This window comes from Terrapene carolina, unplaced genomic scaffold, assembly GCF_002925995.2.
Source record: "Terrapene carolina triunguis isolate 2854851 unplaced genomic scaffold, T_m_triunguis-2.0 Scaffold85, whole genome shotgun sequence".
NCBI classification, from domain to species: domain Eukaryota; kingdom Metazoa; phylum Chordata; order Testudines; family Emydidae; genus Terrapene; species Terrapene triunguis.
This window is the reverse complement of record NW_020664436.1, coordinates 13,086,184-13,107,419: the sequence shown is the minus strand read 5'-3', so window position 1 is coordinate 13,107,419 and position 21,236 is coordinate 13,086,184. Positions and strand designations below refer to the sequence as shown.

At 39.4% G+C, this 21,236-nt stretch overlaps 1 protein-coding gene across 1 annotated transcript; it reads right to left on the bottom strand.

Moving 5' to 3' along the window:
* Positions 1-4,911: 4,911 nt before the first annotated feature.
* Positions 4,912-21,220, bottom strand: TFB2M (transcription factor B2, mitochondrial). Its single transcript, XM_024210283.3, has 8 exons — positions 20,829-21,220; positions 18,854-18,942; positions 17,683-17,836; positions 17,082-17,230; positions 14,396-14,485; positions 12,591-12,653; positions 10,936-11,087; positions 4,912-5,917 (listed from the first exon to the last, which is right to left on the bottom strand). The coding sequence occupies exons 1-8, from the start codon at positions 21,148-21,150 to the stop codon at positions 5,731-5,733; spliced, it is 1,206 nt and encodes a 401-aa protein (XP_024066051.1). The 5' UTR covers positions 21,151-21,220; the 3' UTR covers positions 4,912-5,730.
* Positions 21,221-21,236: the final 16 nt, after the last annotated feature.

The following is a 21,236-nucleotide window of genomic DNA, read 5'->3' as shown; positions in this document are numbered from 1 at the left end:
CTAATTGGAATCGATATGAGCAAGCACTCGAAGAAGAAAAGACGGTTACTCACCTTTGTAACTGTTGTTCTTCGAGATGTGTTGCTCATATCCATTCCAAACCCGCCCTCCTTCCCCACTGTTGGAGTAGCCGGCAAGAAGGAACTGAGGGGGCGCTGGGTCGGCTGGGGTATATATCCAGCGCCATGACGGTGCCACTCCAGGGGGCTCCACAGCCGACCCACCGGGTGTTGCTAGGGTAGAAAATTTCTCCGACGATCGTGCACGCAGCGCGCGCACACCTAATTGGAATGGATATGAGCAACACATTTCGAAGAACAACAGTTACAAAGGTGAGTAACCGTCTTTTATACTATCTAATCCATAGCACAAAAGGTTATTGAATATATAGAGTATGCATCTGTATGCAGTCCTGAACCAGTGTCACAATAGCCTTTCTGTTCTAAGGAACTAGCAAAAGGCTTATAGTCATATTTCCAAAGCAACCAGGGCTAGCATTTGTTTCTAGCCCAGGTATTAATTCAGACATACCGTAGTAGCTACTATCACAAATAGTGCAACTGGAATCCAAGGCTTTACCATCTAAAAAAACCCTCTGATTCCAGCTTTCAAATGGCATTAAACTATCTGTTATTGTTTGAGATACTGATTGTTAAAAATCACATCAGAATTTTGGGAGTGGGGAAGCAAGATATTAAAGCACAGGAATCAGTTAGAATCATTTTTTCAATACCTTTAAGCCTCTCAATAGTTCAAAAAATGTTTCAATCCAAGGCATTTACCATGGCTCAACAGAATTAAGAGGAGAAATGTTTGAATAACAAGGTCTTGATATTTTTCTTCAATTTATTTCACATTGGGATTTAGTTCCTTCCTCTGGGTTCAACACGAGCTGCTGTTTATGACTAGGCTTCAAATGACTTCTCGCATTTTATTGGAAGAGAGAACAGCAGCAGAGGGATTAGCTTTCTTTAATACGCTTTAACAGTTAACATTTAAAACAAGTTAAAGCCATAATTGTAATGAATTATGTCACTAAGGTCAAGGAATACTTTGGCAGAACAAGTAAAAATGCTTTCAGGCCCTGTTCTAAGCACTGGTCAAAAAGATATTTAAGCCTACGGCATCAGTTTGTACAGATCTTCATTAGGAACTCCAAAAATCAAAATGCCATTTCAAACTTTCCCCTGCCTTTATGTGCTTCTTGACACATCAGTGTATAGATAGATACATCTTATCTTTACCTGATCCTGCCATGATCCTTTGTGATGTGCATGGCTATCGTGGCACTAAAGTACAGGATCATTTTGTTAAGAGCCTCTCTCTCTTAAGGTAATAGGTTCCACTCTTTCATGCAACATGACTCCCTGCTATTTGGGCAAAACCCTGCTCCATATGAAGAATAAAACAGCTTGACACCAAATCTTTTCAAACAATTTAGGCATGTGAAATTCTGAGAATTATGGTTAGAATTATTTGAAACAAACTAGAAAAACAATTGATATAATATACAGGTACATTTCATATTTTGCAAAATTCAGATTTTTTTTTTTCAGAATAAACCCTACAGTGATATACAATGTTATACCAATAAAATAAAAATCAGCAGGATCTTATTAAAGGGGATAAGGCAAAATGCCACGTTGTGAATACAGAAAGAATCATAGTAAGCAGTCCGTTATAGCTCTAACATTCCATTCAATTTCACATTCATTCACACACACACAGGTTCTGCAAGGGTGTTATCATAGTTACCAGCCTTAGAGTTGCTCAAGCCAAGCCACTGGCCAGGTGGCCTGGACACGAGGGAGCAGGGCCTTGTCAGATGCACATCTGATGCTCCTGGAAGTTGGTTTGCAGAATCAGACCCCAAAGTCCTCAGTCTTCAGGGTCTGTTCTTATAGGGATCCATCCTCATGCATTTGCCTTGTCATGCTGTTCTCATGTTTGAAGTGGTAATCAATCACGCAGATGGCACAGCAATGACGGAATGACAGTATGTTGTTATCTGGTTCTTCGGCCCTCCTGTCCTTGGGGCAAGTATGCCCTCAGGGTTATCGGGCTATCTTGTCCATTGTATTCTTCAGCCAAACGGTCTTATTTTAAGGCTGGCGTCTCAATCTTTAATCTTTCATTCCTCATTTAATCATACATACAATCACACTTACACTCACACTCCAAGGTATATCCTGTCACATTTGCATTTTATCACCTACCCATCCTTTAACATAACCATTCTAAAATCAGTGGGACATGGCAGACTTCAATAAGTCTATTAATCACAAATCTTATTCTGGAGTTTAGGAAACAAAGTTGTACCAGCCATAAAGCACAGCTGTTATCTTGTTACTTTTAGAACAAACTCTTTGTCTCTGGATGTTTTTTCTACAATTAGCACAGACCTTGCAAACTGGCAGGCCTGTTTCAATTGGCACAAACTCAGCAGGCTGAGAGACATATTTCTTTCTAATGGTCAGGCCAAATCCGGGGTCTGTTCTGGAATCATTCTTTCTTACATTTTCCACAACATAAATGTATTAATTATTTCTTTTAATTCAACACAAGAGATGCAAAGCATTCTCTTTCACAATTCCTCTTCCCACCCCGTTCCCCTGCTCAGAGCAGTTCTGTGGGTCCCCTGAAATAACCCCCATTTTGATCTACTTTACTTCTCCCACAGCACAACCGCTATCCTAAGTACATGGGTCTTCTTTCTAAGCCCATCGATATTGCTCCTTAGTCATCTGCAGAGGACACTATTGAAAATCCGGATACATTTTCTCCCCAATAACTGAGCATGCTGAACTCAGTCTGGTCAGGAACAAAGACAGACTTCCACATGAAGCTGGTTCTCCTCCATGGCAAAGAATCAGAACTAGGTACCTGGATCAGCATTCAACTTTCATCCCAAAAGACGACTTGTTTTACAAGACAGACAATATAATATTTCAAGCCCTCTGAGTAGAAATATTGTTTAACTTGCCAATAGAATGCCTATCAATAGTCTCATCTCATTACATTTTGAAGGGCATACACAAGAGATGACCAATCATTTTTAATTGCTGTTTGGATTAAGTAACTATTGCAAACTAAAGATTTGGGATATGACTGTCCCATGACTACAGCCCTCTCTCCTTTTCCACACAATTACAACCAGCTTTGTGTTGGATGCATCTCCTGTTTCTGTCCTTATTAACTCAATTACATCATCACCAACTGTATCCTCTGGTATCATGTTGTGGAACAGCTGATAAGTAAGGCCCACATATGCCAGAGTATATACAAAAGCACCAACTACTGTGCTGCCTTAAAAGTGCTGGAAGGATGTTACACTGGCATGGAACAAGGACTTCTTTATAAATATATAATCCCTCCACATGGACTCTGGGTAAAAAAAAAAATTAGAAAAGAACACTTAGTTGTTGCATTTCTCAATGGGTTGTGGGAAGGTTCTATGTGAGTTGCAGGCCTGCTCTGGAGGGGAGGCCTGGGGGTGAGGGTGGTGGAAAGTGAGCATGCCTTGCTTTCACCCTGCAGCGGCAGATTCTGTTCCCCAGGACTGGGCCTGGCTTCCCACTGTGGGCATTGTGATCTGGCATACGAGGTCACAGCACCACTCAGGTTCGAGAAGTGGCTAGGCCAAAACTGAGTGGCACTGTGACCTCATGTGAGTTGCAAACAGATCATTGCAACAATGGGCTAGTACATGAGATTAAAGAAGTGAAGCTATAGACACTTTAGTTTTGAGTCCAAGTTGACTGCTATAAAGCCAGTATTTTACACTTCTTGCACCTTTTGGGATCTCACTTTACAAAGGCAGGCATCATTCTCCCCATTTTACATAAGAGGACAACAACGTGCCCAAGGTCAGAGTTAATAGCAGAACCAGGAACAGAACTCAAATCTCCTAATTTCCAATCCCCTGCTCCAACCACTATACCATGTACTGACTCCTGGAGTGTGTGCACTGCCTTATTGTTTTGTAAACAAATAGCATTAAGAGTGACAGTAAATTATTTTTTCCAATTCACTGCTCACATATTTTAGTGTTATCAGTAACACAGGTAAATCAGTCACTTTATAATGACAATCTCCCCTTTGTTCTTTAGCATCTTGATTTAGTGCAGATATCTTGCTGCAACAAGAACCAGGCATTTGATGCCCGAAAAAAAATGCACAGGAGGAGTTACGATATTATCTTTTGCTGGCTGGCTGTATCAGCAAGAACATTCAGTTATCACCTATTACTGCTACGGTAGAAATTAAATTGCTCCTGTTATATGCTAACTCAGCAATGGTGATCATCTTGTAAATACAGATTCTTATAATATCTAAGAGTCAGGAAAGGTGTGAATGGGAAGATAATCCCAATATGCAAGAATTACTCCAGGACATAGCTAATGCTGTAGGATGGAACAGAGATTACATGAAACAGTCCTTCTGTCTTGTATTGCAAAAGATTGTCTGCAGATTATCTCTAGTAGCAGGGACTGCAGTAGTAGGGCACGGATAATGGCCCAGCCAGTGCTTCCTACCATCCCTCCTGAGAATCAAGACACACTTCTCCATTAGCAGAGACTGAAGCAGCACAACTTCCCAGTATCTGAGCTACCCAAGCCTATACTTAAAAGATATGCTGTTGTCTTGTACCTGGACACTTAGAGGAACACTCCTTGACACCTCCCACCCCCCACCAGCCCCACCATCAAATGTACAGGGGAAATAGGAAAGAGTTAGTTAATGAGGGAGAATAGTGGCTGAGGAGAGTGTAAACAAGTAGTCTGGCTAGGAATAAAATTTTAGTGGGTTGTGCTTATATACATATAATATACACACATTTTAACATATTATATAAAGGGACTTAGGTTGTGGGGAAGAGACAATTTTCATGGTTTATACAATGTGTACAATGTTCAAAGGTCTGGTGGAAAAATTTTAGATGCAAATAAGATAGCAAAGACTATATGCATGTGGATGGGTGGCAGGGTATGTAGAAGAGTGATCAACGTCTTCTGAATTTTGAAATTTCAATTTTTAAAAATTACTATGAATATTTCTCTCTCCCCACCACACCAGCTCTAGTAGACATATATAATGCAGAGCATACATTAAAACAAGAAATACATATAACTAACCTGAGTACCCATATTATTCTACTGTTGTTTTCCACTCTCCCATTTTTCCTCACCCCTTTATTCGTAACTATTATTGTATCATGTCAATTTTAGACTATATTCCTTAGGCCAGGGAGAAGGAAAATAGGTCTTATATTTGTAAAGGATCTAAACATTTTGGGGCACTGTGAAAGAGTTAATCATAATAATTAAGTATTCTGACACCCAAATCCAAAATGCACAAGTATTTGGTCTCATACTATTTAAAATATAACAAATATACAGTAGAGTAGCAAAAAACGCAGTACATTTTATGCCATATTTCCAAGAGCAACAACAGTTGCCATTATGCTGCTGGAGAAGATGCAACGTTTGACTTCAATCCCATGCACACAGAACAACCTGTTAACTGCCATGCCTACACATCGTTTAAACAGTTTTTTTCCCTGTGTAGACAGGCTGTTGCATCTCATGCGACTTTTATCTTCTGATTTGTGCAGGGGACAACATAATCTTTACTGATGGAATTCTAAGATTTTGAGACCATTTCTTATTATTTGCATCACAATATAGTCACTGAAACAAATAATTTGTTTCAAAACCAGCAGGTTTAGATTTAGAAATTTATGTTCCTGTTATTTTCCAAGACTTCATCATAGAGCCAGCTTTGACTAAATTCTTTAGAGTGTTCCATAGCTTCAAAAAGGCGTCTGTACTCTTCTGGGTACAAATTGCCTGTTATAATGTTTTCCGGTATTTCTAGGTCCCTTAACAGTTTACTCCCACTGCCTGGACTCCATGAGCTGAAACACAAGACATAACAAAAAAATGTTTTAGCATTTCTTTCAGTTAAAAAGAAAACAACAGTAAGATGCAACACTGGGCACAATTAATTCTTACTCAATTTCAGGCTGTCAAGAATTCCCTCCTGTGACACCAATTGTTTTCTGTGAATGCTGACAATAGGGGCCTCTGTTCATTAAATTCATGAATTTAATCACAAACTTTTCAGATGGTGAATTTTTCCCTCCATTCATTGTACAACTGAAATAATACAGAACCTAGAGCATGAATGGGTTTAGATTCCAATGTCTGGGGACAATGAAAGGCATCTTTGTTATGAGGGTGAGACAGTCTGAAGGGTTTAATTACACCTCCCTTTTCCCCCACTACATGAGGTGATCTGTTTTACTGTACCCACTATCTCTCCCACTCATATGTCACTGCTATCAAATTTAGGCCTTGAACAGTTCCTACAGATATCTTGACTGTATTTATTTTCAAGGCAAGGAAAAGGTACATTTATTAATACACAGTAGCTGCAAATTAAGAGACACAAGGCCAGCTACAGATTTTGGCATAAGCAACTACTGGAAAGTAAGCACACTGTCAATTTGACAACCGACAAGGAAGGAATCTATGATAGTCTTTTATACCAGTCTTGCTGAATGAGTTATAGAACTTCATTAGCATATTGCCAGGGGGATTATCCACCCACCAGAAGATTGACTACAAACCACTGGCAACAAATGAAAGAAAAAACAGTTTGTTTATTGGAATAGTTAACCAGAGGCTGGTTCTTCTGAGGGAGCATTCATTTCCCATGAATGGAAAGAGAACACTAATAACCACACCACAGGGAGTAAATGGAGTAACAGTGGATAAGAAAGCCTGAATGTCTTACAGTGAGGGGCTAAAAAAATATTGGTAGGCAAAATTGACAAATAATTTAAAAGCTTAATTTATAAATTAGAAGTAGAAAACCACTTTAGGGCGTCCAGTCTGACCCACTGCACTGTGCAATCTATTTTCAACAGTGTTTTATTTAGTCTACTTTTGATTTTGGTATTTTGTACATATTAAACTCAATTTCTACTCAGCTTTATGCTGCATGTATACATAAATCAAATGGAATAGCGAGAGCAGCTATTCAAAGGAAGTTTCCTCTCAGTTAAACCACACATGCACGTGACGTGCCAATGTAATGCTGGCAGATTTCTTTTAAAAACAGTGTACACATGTGAATTACTTTTTAAAAGCCATAACTTATTCAGATCAAAACCAATTTTCACCTAAGCACCGAAAGGCATATCTATGACCTAGGGACTATGTCCCTACCAAACTTCACGTTTCCATCACCTCCTACTGAGGGCTTAGAACTGTTACAACAACAAAAACACTACCAAATTTTGTTTAGAGAAACATTTTATCCTAGTCTGCCTGTGCTTAAAAACAGCCATTTTAATTTTTTCCCTGAGCAAGAACATACGAACTAAATTTCACCTGAAAAAGGAGTTATAAGGTTGAGCAACGCTAATAGAGTTGTTGCTGTATGATCAGCCTAAAATTGGTGGTTATTTAGACTGTTGAGCTGCAACAAGCAAACTTCTCTACGTTGCACTGTGAGTTTGATTGTTCTGGGTTTGCTAGCCTTCTGTGATTCAGTTTACGCTAGGTTCCCACTAACTAACAGAAACGCTATTAGAATTGGCATCCCTACTGCACTCTGCATAATATAACTTGACACATTTTCCCATTAGGACACTATACCATTAATGATTACTAGGGCTGTCGATTAATCACAGTTAACTCACGCGATTAATTCAAAAAAATTAATCGTGATTTAAAAAATTAATCACAATTAATCACAGTTTAATCGCAGTGTTAAACAATAGAATACCAATTGAAATTTATTAAATATTTTGAATGTTTTTCTACATTTTCATATATATTGTATTCTGTGCTGTAATTGAAATCAAAGTGTATATTATTTATCATAAATATTTGCACTGTAAAAATGATAAATGAAATAGTATTTTTCAATTCACTTCATTCAAGTACTGTAGAACAATCTCTCTGTTGTGAAAGTGCAACTTAAAAATGTAGATTTTTGTTACATAACTGCACTCAAAAACAAAACAATGTAAAACTTCAGAGCCTACAAGTCCACTCAGTCCTACTTCTTGTTCAGCCAATCACTAAGACAAACAAGTTTGTTTACATTTACAGGAGATAATGCTGCCCTCTTCTTATTTATAACATCACCAGAAAGTGAGAACGGGCATTTTCATGGCATTGCGAGATATTTACGTGCCAGATATGCTAAACATTCGTATGCCCCTTAATGCTTCGGCCACCATTCCAGAGGACACACTTCCATGTTGATGACGCTCATTAAAAAAATAATGTGTGATTGAACTTCTTGCGGGAGAATTGTATGTCTCCTGCTCTGTGTTTTACCCGCAATCTGCCATATATTTCATGTTATAGTAGTCTCAGATGATGACTCAGCACATGTTGTTCATTTTAAGAACACTTTCGCTGCAGATTTGACAATACGTAAAGAAGGTACCAAAGTGAGATTTCTAAACATAGCTACAGCACTCGACCCAAGGTTGAGAATCTGAAGTCCCTTCCAAAATCTGAGCGGGACGAGGTGTGGAGCATGCTTTCAGAAGTCTTAAAAGAGCAACACTCCAATGCAGAAACTACAGAACCCAAACCACCAAAAAAGAAAATCAACCTCTTGCTAACCTCTTGCTGGTGGCATCTGACTCAGATAATGAAAAAGAACATGCGTCGGTCCGCACTGCTTTGGATTGTTATTGAGCAGAACCCGTCACGAGCCTAGACGCATGTCCCCTGGAATGGTGGTTGAAGTAAGAAGGGACATATGAATCTTTAGTGCAGGGATTCTCAAACTGGGGGTCGGGACCCCTCAGGGGGTCGCAAGGTTATTACATGGGGGGTTGCGAGCTGTCACCCTCCACCACAAACCTCGCTTTGCCTCCAGCATTTATAATGGTATTAAATATATTAAAAAGTGTTTTTAATGTATGGGGGGGGTCACAATCAGAGGCTTGCTGTGTGAAAGGGGTCACCAGTACAAAGGTCTGAGAACCCCTGCTTTAGCACATCTGGCATGTAAATATCTTGCAATGCCGGCTACAACAGTGCCATTCAAATGCCTGTTCTCACTTTCAGGTGATATTGTAAATAAGAAGCGGGCAGCATTATCTCCTGCAAATGTAAACAAACTTGTTTGTCTGAGCAATTGGCTGAATAAGAAATAGGACTGAGTGGACTTGCAGGCTCTAAAATTTTACATTGTTTTGTTTTTGAATGCAGTTTTTTTTGTACATAATTTACATTCGTAAGTTCAACTTTCATGATAAAGAGATTGCACTACAGTACTTGTATTAGGTGAATTGAAAAATACTATTTCTTTTGTTTTTTTACAGTGCAAATATTTGTAATAAAAAATTAATATAAAGTGAGCACTGTACACTTTGTATTGTAATTGAAATCAATATATTTGAAAATGCAGAAAACATTCCAAAATATTTAAATAAATGGTATTCTATTATTGTTTAACAGTGCGAAGAATTGCGATTAATTTTTTTAATCGCTTGACAGCCCTAATGATTATTCTTTTTAATCATTATCAGGGATACAGTTTTTAATCCATATGTAAAGGTGGGGCAGTCCCTGTCTGCCCCGTTGCAGCCCAGTGTTGCACTGTGGGAGTGCCCACCTTCATTCACCTACTTGACAGCAGCAGATTCACTTTAAAAGCCAGGGGCACAGAGACGCCAGCACAAATTAACAGAAGAGCATATCCTCTTTTAATAAGGCTCAGGACAGGAGCAATTCAAACAATCAATTCATAAGGCCCTCACTTCTGAATCCTGCTTCTGTTCCCACACACTAATTGGACTAGTCTCCTAGAACCTGAGAGGAAAGAACCCACCACAGCCTGCATGGCTTCCACTTCCCTCTCTCTGAGCTCCCTCTTCCTGTTTATATAGCCCAGCCCTAGGGCAGGGCAGGACCTCCTCAATTTTACCCCAGCTGTTGGCTCCAGCCTGTGGTTCAGGGACTAGTGCATGCCTGCACACCACAGTACAATATTTTTAGCTAATTACTTTTCTAAAGTATTTTAATGCAGCATTATGTAGAATGTCTTGTTGAAATTCAGATTTATATACAAACCCAAAAATATAATGAGAAACCCGAATATTTTAAAGAGCATTTACAGAAACAAAGCCAGGTAAAGAAACTCGTTAATAAATTGACAGAGAAGAAAATCTTTTAACATGCAAGAAGCTAGCACAATTTATAAAATTTAATAATTTCCAGACTACATTATCTCCTGATCTCTTTTAGAACGAACACACAAGCCCCTCTTCTAAACTAGCAACAGAGTCCTGTGGCACCTTTAAGACTAACAGATGTATTGGAGCATAAGCATGCATGCATCCGACGAAGTGGGCATTCACCCATGAAAGCTTATGCTCCAATACATCTGTTAGTCTTAAAGGTGCCACGGGACTCTCTGTTGCTTTTTACAGATCCAGACTAACACGGCTACCTCTCTTCTAAACTAGTTCCATTATATAGTTTCATGTGTTAAAAAATATCCAGCTAAAGAGCTGTGGGTTGGCAATGCTGATTTTGACATGCAACTTAATATTCTTATGCATGTTTGCAAAATGCATTTGAGAATACATTTATGCAAGAAAAAGAAATACTGGCAAGTATGTCTGCATTTAAAAAATAAATATTTACAGTACGCAATTACTCAGCCCCACAAATGGCAGAGTAATTTTTAATTTGTTGCCAAAATCTTCATTTCCAATCACATAGTATTTTGAGCAACTGTAAACTTATTCTGTATGTATTTGTATGGAATTAAAGGACTACTAAACTGTATCTGGACTGTAAAGAATAATCCTTCAAGAACAAAACACTACTAAATTGTCCTGAACCTTCAATCATTTGTCTGGTGAAAAATTGTAATATAACTTTTCCATATACTTACTTAAGTCTATCAATTAGTTTAGACTTGCGTTTAGCAAGACACTGTTTTACCATAAGAATAAAGGTAGATGAATTTGTGGTTGTCATGCCACCTGTAAATAAATTCCTCCGTGGGGTCATTCGTACTAAACATAAGTGGTCGTTTGGCAGCAGCTGCAACAACAACAAAAAGTTAATGAAAAAAGGTCATAGTTAAGATTGTATTTCTTTAAATCACAGGGAAAGACTTCTTAAAGTAAACCACTCTTTTAGTTAGCAGAAAAAGGCATAATGAGATCCAACGGGATGGCAGCTGAAGCTAGATAAATACAGACTAAAAATAATGTGCAATTCTTTTTTTAAACAGTGAAGGTAATTAACCATTTTTAAAACACTGAAGGTAATTAACCACTGATGGTGGATTTTACATCACTTTGAGTCTCTAAATCAAGACTGGCTATTTTTCTAAAAGATATGCTATAGCTCAAACATAAGTTATAAGCTTGATGAAGAAATTTTCAGATGAGGTTATTTTGGCCTGTGTTATGCAAGATGTTACATTAAATAATCATAATGGTCCTTTCTGGCCTTGAAAAATCTGAATCTAACTCATATTAATTATCTGTCTTTTGGACAAATATGGAATATTGTGGTGTAACATTTGTTAAGACTGTCCTCCGATCTGAGAGGTGTATGAAGAACTTCTTTTTATCCTTAAAAGATAAAGATAGTTTTGTACTGGCAGAAACAGATATATGACTCAATAGATCTTTTCCATCTCTAATTCCCCTGACTCTACGAAGTGGTCTTAACGTATCTTATGCAATCCATTTGGTGTGCAGCCATCACTTAAAGTGTCACCTCATATGACCTATACTATAATTATGGTGACATTTGATGAGTCTATAAAGCTGTCAAATATGATATAATCAAAAAATTCAAAGTAACATTCAGTATTACCAAAAACCGAGACCTTTATGGGTTTTATTGCTAAAATCTTAGATTAAAAAGAGACATCATTGGGTAATGTAATATACTGCTGAGTTTTAATACCACTAAGTTCTATAAAAATTGATAGAAATGCCTTCATTTTTTTAAAACTTCAGGATTTTGTTTCAATTTAAACATTGTCCCTGGCAATTTAAACTGTTATATCTATAGCCCAAATTTTGCATCATTGTGCTAGCATGAGAACATGAATTTGCAACTAAACAGTCTATTTTCATCATCCAACCTGAGTGAAGTACAAATATTACACAAAACATTAGAAGCAAAAGTGGATTTTGATTTTTTTCCCAATTCTGTTTTACTCATCTAAAGCGTTATTACTAGCAGGTAACAAAATATATTTTTAAAAGAGATGATCCTTAACCCAATTGTCCCTTCAAAAAGTCTCATTTTCTTCTTTTCCCATTTATTCTGTCTTCTGCATTTCTGTCACCTTGGTTAATAAAAAGATACTAGTTGGGTTCAGTTTGACTTTTGTTTATAAATCACAAGTCCATTCCTATAATGAAAGGGAGTATTTAAATAAAAAACATTTCAATTAAATAAAGGGAATTTATTAATTTTCTTATCAAAATTTGTAATGCAATTAAAACCTCCAAAAATCTAAAATTTGAGCCTAAATTGTTTCACAGCATCTCTAAAGAAACAGACCATAAGTGTTGATCTTACCATGCTCTTCGGTATTGCAAGTCCCCTGGTTTTTGAATTAGTCAAAAATGAAGACCAAGGTTCCTGGGAGGAAAAAAAAAAAGTTAAAGTTTAAAATATTTTGTCATGGCTTCATAATTTTTTTTAAGTCTTTTGCCAAATATTACACAAAAACGTACTTGTTTCTAAAACTTCATCTAAAATGGGCTGAATATATTGAAAATAAAAACATGAATTAAAGTATTTTAAAAGAATACAATGGCCCAGATTCAGGAAGTTACTTAAGCACGTACCTAACCTTAAGAATGTGAGTAGCCCTATTTACTTCAGTGGAACTACTTGAGTGCTTAAAGTTAGGCACCTATTTAAGTAACCTTCCTGAATTGGGCCTTAAGCTGCAAAACTGTGGACAAAAGAATTATTTCTCCAGAAAATAGCTCCAGATTTCCAAGTTCTTCCCACCTTTTGAAATATGGTCTTTTACAGCCAAAATTATACATGAACGTTTGAATTGGCTTAATTTCAGCATGAATCCCTTGTATGTCAAGCAACTGCCAATTCATATATGCTATAGTTCTGTCTACAGCTGCCTACTGCTTGTTCATCCTGGATTGGGTCCTTCATGCCCACCCATCTTACACTCTCTTGTGCACAGTGCCTGATGCACCTCTCTGCCAATGGGTTCTGTCTAAGTACTTATCTGGCCCCTATCACTATTGTATCTGAGCATCTCCCAAACATTTATGACTGTATGGTCACAGCCCCTGTGAGGTAGGTCAGAAATATTTCCATTTTACAGATGGGAAGTGAAGCACAAAGATTTGAATGACCTTGAACAAGTTCACAATCTGTAGCAGAGGCAGGAACTGGGACCTAGAAGATCTGGGTTCAATGCAAAGCTCCAACCACAAGATCATCCCTCCTCCCTGGTGCCCGAATCCCGTTTCCTACCCCTCCATCCTTCAGTCAAAGCACAAGCCAGAGTCAAATGAATTACGGTACCATGCCTTGGCTACAAGTGGGAAACAGACTTGCTGCTATAAAAGGCAAATGGGTTAGCTGGTGCCAGTCTTTTAGGGGTGAGGAGAGTGGAACAGAACAGGAAGAATCAGTGTGGGTCAGGGGTTTGAGTCAGCAGGAGTTGGAACACACTTCAATCAGCCCACAAAGTAGGAGCGTTATTTCTATTCACTTGATACCAACCTAAACCTTTCAATAAATACTGAAAAAAGCATTCAGCCAATCTCTAAAAGCCTGAAACACAAAATTGCTTCTGTTAAGAAATTCAAAGTGTCCCGGGGACTTTAAATAAATAAGCCTAGTAGAACTGTTTAAATAGTAGAACTCATTTTAAAGCTGCATTTGTTGTTTGTTTTTTTTTTAAAGCAACCTGTCCATAGTTTAACACTGCTGAGTTTCTTGTTTCTAATTTAGAAAAGAGATGTTCTAAATTTAAAAACCCTAGTTTTAGACCTAAACCAAAAAATAATTGTTAACATTTCAATCACACTTGAGTAAAAAAAAAAAAAAAAAAAAAAATTAGGGAAAAAAAAAAAAAAAAAAAATTTAAAATATAAAAACTTAAATAAAAAAAAAAAAAAAAAAAAAAATTCTGGGGTAAGAGTGAACAAGTACATTTTATGTCACAAATTCTGAAGACAGAAAGTTCTAAAGAAAATGTTGACAGATCATTAACTATAATGATACCCTTATAAAAACATTTTCAACACAGAAAACCAAAAATATGTAGTGTTTTAGAAAATTTCATTGTTTACTATAAAAAGCATTTAGCTCAGTAATGATCATAGACAGTACAAAATACTCACCATGTGGAGAAGCTGAATTTCACAGGCAGTTTGCCAAAGCACACTTAATGCTTGATAACTCCTTAGTTCACCAGGTTTTGCAGTCAATACCTGGCAGAAAAACAAAGTTGAAAAATTAGATTATTTCTGTATCCATTCACTCCAAAATCCTTATAAATGTGACTGGAAAGGTTAGACTTAAGTTCTCAAGAGCCAGCAAATTCAAAGTTAAGACTAAAATTTCAAGCCCCACTTACTTAAGCTCCACTCCAAGCTCAAGCTTAGACCTCACACAATATGCACCACACATTATTTTAGGCCTTCCTGCCAGATGAACACATTAGAAACACAGATTCCACCATAAGACCACTTTATTTTGTACAATATTTTAATATTTAAAATTACCTACTTAAACTGCGTAAGAATGTCTATATTAACCTCTTTACTAAGAGAGCAAAAAAGTCTTATGAAAGAACAAGAAAATACTCACTCATTCACTCTACCTCTACAAAAACCAAAGGATTGCCCAGATTTGGGATATGTTAATGTTATTGCATAGATTTCATTTTTACATTAAAGCTAGTACCAGTCCCAAGAAAGAGGATCACGCAGCCAATCTGTTAAAACAGCTCCAGATGGTGGATTGTATAAATGCCAAAAAGGTTTTCTAAGGCACCTTCATAAGAAGCCTGGCAATTCAATTCAATATTACATGTCAAACAAACAACTTCCAGAAAGGAAAAAAAACAAAAAAACCCCCAACATTTCAGTTATTCCTGAACTGAGCAAAGACAGAAGTGCATGCATCTATTATAGAATGATTTCATTTTTAAGTATAGATATAAAATGATTTGATGCAATGATCAATTGAAAAAAAATGGAGCTAGATGTGCCCCTACCTAGGAAAGTGGATTCCAACAGTATTTATCCAAGACAGGCATTCAGCTCATATCAGGGTGAGGGGGGCATTTTGGGGGGAGGAGGTTACAGAAATTGCACGAAGAGAGTGGTAAAATTAGTGTAAGGAAGTAACACCATAGTGGTGACACTAAAAGAAATGGGCTGCCCTTTTTGCCAATTTTGTCATTACAGAAAATCACTCTGAACTGCAAATTTAGTGGTATTTGAACCTCTTATTGTACAAATGAATACAAATTAAGTATTTAGAAACATACGGGATAAACATAGGTACACCTAGAAATCCTAATATTTACAGAAATACCTGATATAAATATCAAGATTTAGTGGGTTTTGTTTGTAAAAATAAATAAATAAATAAATAAAAAATATGAAAATCACAGGTGCAGGTCTCCCAGTGGAACATGGTCCCCACTGAAAGAATATATATTACTTTCACTTAGATGCTCCCTGGAAGAGCATGAGCAGTGGCGCCAATTCAGATATTTCTTGGAGGGAAGGCAAATTCTGGTGTTCCCCCACCTTGCCAGGGACACGTTCCAGCCCATGCTTGTGTCACCCCCGTTTCAAGGATACTGAGTCTCCCTCAAACAGGGACTCTTCTCTCGTACCCCAAAGCGCATGAGCTGGTGCCACCAGTAGTTGAATTTTTGGTGGACTCCCCTGCACGCTGCCGTACAGGAACAGACTCCCTGTGTGCCAGGGGTTGCACCACCATATTGCTGAGCCGCACCTCTGTTTGTACAGAGGGGCAGCCGGTCAAATGTCAGCGGCAATGCGACCACGCAGCCAGAGCAATGCTCCAGGCCACTCTGGCAGCAGCCATACTGATTTAGTACACGACCACTGCTTAAAATAGGGGTTCTCAAACTGGGGGTCGGGACCCCTCAGGGGGTCACGAGGTTATTACATGGGGGGTGGCGAGCTGTCAGCCTCCACCCCAAACCCCACTTTTCCTCCAGCATTTATAACTGTGTTAAATATGTAAAGAAGTGTTTTTAATTTAAAAGGGGGGTTGCACACAGAGGCTTGCTATGTGAAAGGGGTCACCAGTACAAAAGTTTGAGAACCACTGGCTTAAAAGGCGTTGGGCCACGCTCCCCAGTTCTCGCCCTGTGACTTATAGAACTTTGGGCAATTGCTAAGACTTTGGCGAGAGGGGGCTTCACTAGATCCCTCTCTTCCAGCACAGAGGGTGGCAGGCCAAATAAAATGATGCCAGGCTGGATGTGGCCCCAGGGCCACCAGTTGCCCATCCCTTTCTTTTGTTCTGGTAGTCAACCCCACTCCCCGATAGTTTTCAAAGTAGACTGTTAAGATAGAGTGTTCATTTGTGCAAAGCCAATCTAAATACTAAGCACCAGGGGAGGGAGCTGCATCAACAGAGGTGATCCTAAAGGGAGTCACAGCATGAAAACATCTGGGAACTACTGTTATCGCATTAAAAAATATACAACAGAAGTGTTGGTTTTCCATCAGGCACTAGCATATCTTCAATATATCTACTTCTACTGACTGTCCCTCACATGAAGAGCACTCTAATTTGTGACACTCATTTCCTTTAAAACAAACTGTGTTATTACAGACAAACTTTCTTCAGGAGGAGCAAGCAGCAGAGAGACAGCCTCTCTCTCCCTTTTGTTAGAAAAATATCCTTAAGTAAATAAAAGGAAGAACATTTTTAAAGCAACACATGGACAAAATGCCTCTAAACAGAATGTTCTAGAGTTTTCAATGAAGCATCAGCTTCTCTTTATTAATCAGTGAAATCTTTTGTACTTAAACATACCTTGTACTCTTTTTCACTAACAAACATGTTCAGTTCTATTCTTCCATATCTGTATATGGAACTGCGTTCATACATGACAAAGATAAGCTTCCAAAGAGTGTTTCTTTCCTTTTTTTGGGGAAGGAATCCAATAATTTTTACAGGAACATCTGTTTTGAAAATGAGCAAAGGTATCTTTGAATTTTCAAATATGTACTGCACAACCTCAACAAAACTGAAGTGTAAGTTACAAACACGAGAGCAAGCATTATTTTAACCTGAATGTATTTACAGATTTTGTGTTGTTGCTCAGGTATGGTTTACAGTATGGCCCACCACTGAATGCAGTTTGTGTCTGTCTGAATCTTCATTAAAGAGGTGTAAACAATTGAAACTACATATCCCACCATACACAGTTTTACCTCTTACTAAAATGCCAGACTACTTAAGTAAAATTGAGGATTACCTACTGGGCATGTAGTATCTATGAGTTATATCTCTGTATTAAAGAAGATAGATAGATTACTCCAATCCGCTTTATACAAAATTAAGCAAGCACCTGCCAAACTGCCTCTGAGGCCTCAATTACGTACCCCCAATTTTAGGTTGATTTTCAATTTACCTGCTGTCCAAGGAACTGCCAAGATGCCCAAATTTTCAAAAAGTTTCTCAGAGTACATAGCAGGTGGTTTCATAGATCCACAGCCCAAAGGGTCCAATCTGAAGAAGTCACAATAAACAACTTCTAATTGTCCATGTAGGCTGTTCTCCAGAGACTGAAAGCAATGGTGAAGTTAAAATGTAAGTTTTCACTACCAACAATTTGGACACATCCTATGTATTTTTCCATCCGAAAATAAAACACCTCAATGAATTATCTTTAAAATAAACAGGTTCTGTAAATACTAGTTAAAAATAACAAACATCGCTCACAGAGCCAGCTACTGAAATGTTGCATATAGGCCAGCTACTTTTATGATGCAAGGCAGATGTATTTTTTACATATTTAGCATTTGCTCAACTGGAACTTTAGAATGCACTATTAAACTTGTGTAACTTTTGGTAAGTTTTTAAAAACATTTGATTAGCCATATTCATCTGAAGAGCCCACAGCAATTTGTAATTGTAAATTAAGTCTCTTAACACCTAGATGAAAAACAACAACTAAAAATGAATATACACAAAGAAATTGAGTAAGTTGCTCATGCCAAGTCGATAGCTGAGCTGGAAACAAGCAGGAATCTTGGCTCCCAAATCTCAGTCTCTCCGAAACAGCAAAAAAAGCTCCAAATCTGTAGACCTCCAGGTCCATGCAAAGCCCCACTAAAATCATGGGCCCAAGAGTCTACATGCCTGGAGTCAACTGCAGGATCCAGGACAAAAGTTTAATCAGGTAAAATAATCACTGAAAGTAGCTAAGAATATTTGTAGAAGCTTCTGAAGGCCACATGAAAACATCTTGCTTAAAAACACAGTCAAGATCATTTAGGTGACTATTAGCCACAAATCTATGTACGTCCCTGTTTAGAGAGACCTCAACCTGATATCCTGCACAAATAGGAGAAACTGACTGGCTATATACGAGAAACAGTAAAAGGCAAAGTGCTGTCAAATGTGCAAAGTAAACAAATTAAAAAAAGAAAAATATGTTTTCCTACTATCTTTAACTTATATCTATCTTAGGTGTTACTTGTAACAGGTAAAAAAAATTCAAACAGATGTGTGATTTTAATTTAATTTCTCATTTTCCTATCTCATTGCAAATTTCGGATACCCTTACAAAAAAAACATACCTGTAAATCTGGAAGGAAAGCTCTGTCACTCTCCAGAGCTACCACTCGGGCACCTGCATTGAGTAGTGTCCGGGTCAAGAATCCAGGACCTGGAAAAATCATCATTGTTTAGCTCTATCATTTAAAATCGACTCCCAAAGGACATAATGATACACACGCCTTTCAAGAAGGAGAAAAATAAGTTTACCTAAATATTGGGGGGGGGGGGGGGGGGGGAAGGGGGGTGGGGGGAGGTTAGATAAAGAATTATGCCCTAAGTCTGAAACATGTGAGTAAAGTTAAGCATGTGTGCAATTTTTTGCAGCATAAGACCTTTAGACAGTAGTCAGACACGATCTCCCAAATTTCTCGAGATCTCTACAGTTGTTCTACAATTTTTTCTTCAAGCTCTGACAGTCTAAATGGACCTTCAGTCATGATCTGCATTACTACTGTTTAGCAGCTGAGCAGCAACTGAGAACTGTGTGGTTGTAATGTGAAGAAAAAGGCAGTGTGGATACACTAAGACCATATTTGCTAGACTTGTGATAAGACAAAGTTTTTGAAATAAAAGGTGTTATGTATTTCAGTCAAAAACGTTTCTATGATGAAATGTAGCATAGGCCTGGAGCAGCGAACCACGGCCAGTGGGAGCCGCAATTGGCCAAACCTGCGGACGCGGCAGGTAAGCAAACCGGTCCGGCCCACCAGGGGGCTTAGCCTGGCGAGCCGCGTGCCAAAGGTTGCCAATCCCTGGCTTACAGGCAACCAAAATACCAAAATAATAACTGAATCAAAATTAATTGCATTTAACTGTTTATGCATATTCAAAATTACTTTTTCTTTTATTAAATGGACTGGTGAGGGAAAATAACTAATGAGGCAACAGCAATCCCTAACCTTTCAACGCTTTCCTCCATGTGGTAATGCCATCAGCCCTACACTTTAGATACTCTGTTCTGAGTTTGGTTTGAAATATTTAGAAAATGTGCAGAACAGGGAAAGGTAATGCCAGCAAAGCCAATGGTAAAGCTCCCTTTCACATCAGTGGGGCAGCATCAGGCACTAACTTATTTCCATAAGGGCTCCAGATAGACAGAGCAGGCAGGACCTGATTTTAACATCACATGCAAAGAACAACCATTAGGACACAGCACCCCACTATTGCACTGCAGTGTCAGCACTTAATATGAGCCCATATCATGGTGTAGAGCTTGAAGCTGTGAGTCACAACCTTCCAGCAACGATGCAAGATATTGTCACATTACTGAAACCGAGCTTTCTAGCATTAAAACTACTACTAATGAAGTCTGATAATTTCTTTATACTCACTATCCCTCTTCAAGTACCAGAGCTTAAAGCCAATTTTGCAGAGACATGCAGTAGATGTTCTATGCACTGAATTTTCAGGCTGTGCAGACTGCCAACCTAGCCCCAGAATATTAGACCAATTCTGAAGACACTGGACAAGACCCACTACTTCACTCTTTATTCCCAGCATTATATTTTATGTCGTTTTGATTAGGTCCTTCCAAAATATTAAGTTCGTATTTACGTGTGAACATTTACAAGGTTTCCCTTCATCTAATCCCCCATGACCATGAGCCACCAAGTCCAACTGTCCCCTTAACACAGCGGCTCCTACCCAGCATCAGATGCGGTCAGGGCCCTAACAATAAAAGAGCTGGAGCGCAGTTGCCCCGTTCCCAGACTAACCCCTTGGCTTTCCCTGCCAGGCTGGGGCCCTGTCTCGAGGTGGCTCCTCCAGAGCTGACGAGGCCCAGCCGACACATTTTAAAGGTTCAAACCCAGCCTGCCTGCCGCAGACGCTGACAGGTTTTTAAGCAGTACTTAGACAAGCTGCGTTTCCCAGCCTCCTCCTCAGCGACCCCAGCCGCCCCTCCAGCTGGGACAGTAGGGTCCCATCGGCACCAGCCGCGGCGCAGCGGGTCCGTGTGCGGCGCTGCAGGGCCGCGGGGCCCGGCCGGGCGCTTACCCGGCTCGCACTCCAGGACGACGGGCTCGGGGCCACGGGCCGGGCCACACTCCAGGCTCGCGTGCACGGCGCGGGCCAGGTCGGGGCAGGCGATGAACCTGCGCAGCGGCGGGGAGGGCCGTGCCCTCTCCAGGACCATCCGCGCCGCCTCGGCCGCCTCCGGGAGCCGCAGCTGGAGCCGGGAGTCCGGGTGCTGCCGCGGCTCCTGGCCCAGGCCGCGCCGGGGAGCTCGGCAGCCGGGGAGGCCACACAGCAAGGGCCTGAGCGCGGCGGCCGCGACCCCCAGAGCCGCCAGCCCCGGAGACTGCAACGCGCCCAGCATCTCCGCGCACCGGCTCCGACCCGCAATCCCACGTGGGTGACCTTCCCGGCCAGTAAACACAGGGCAGGGCGCAAGCGCCCGGGATA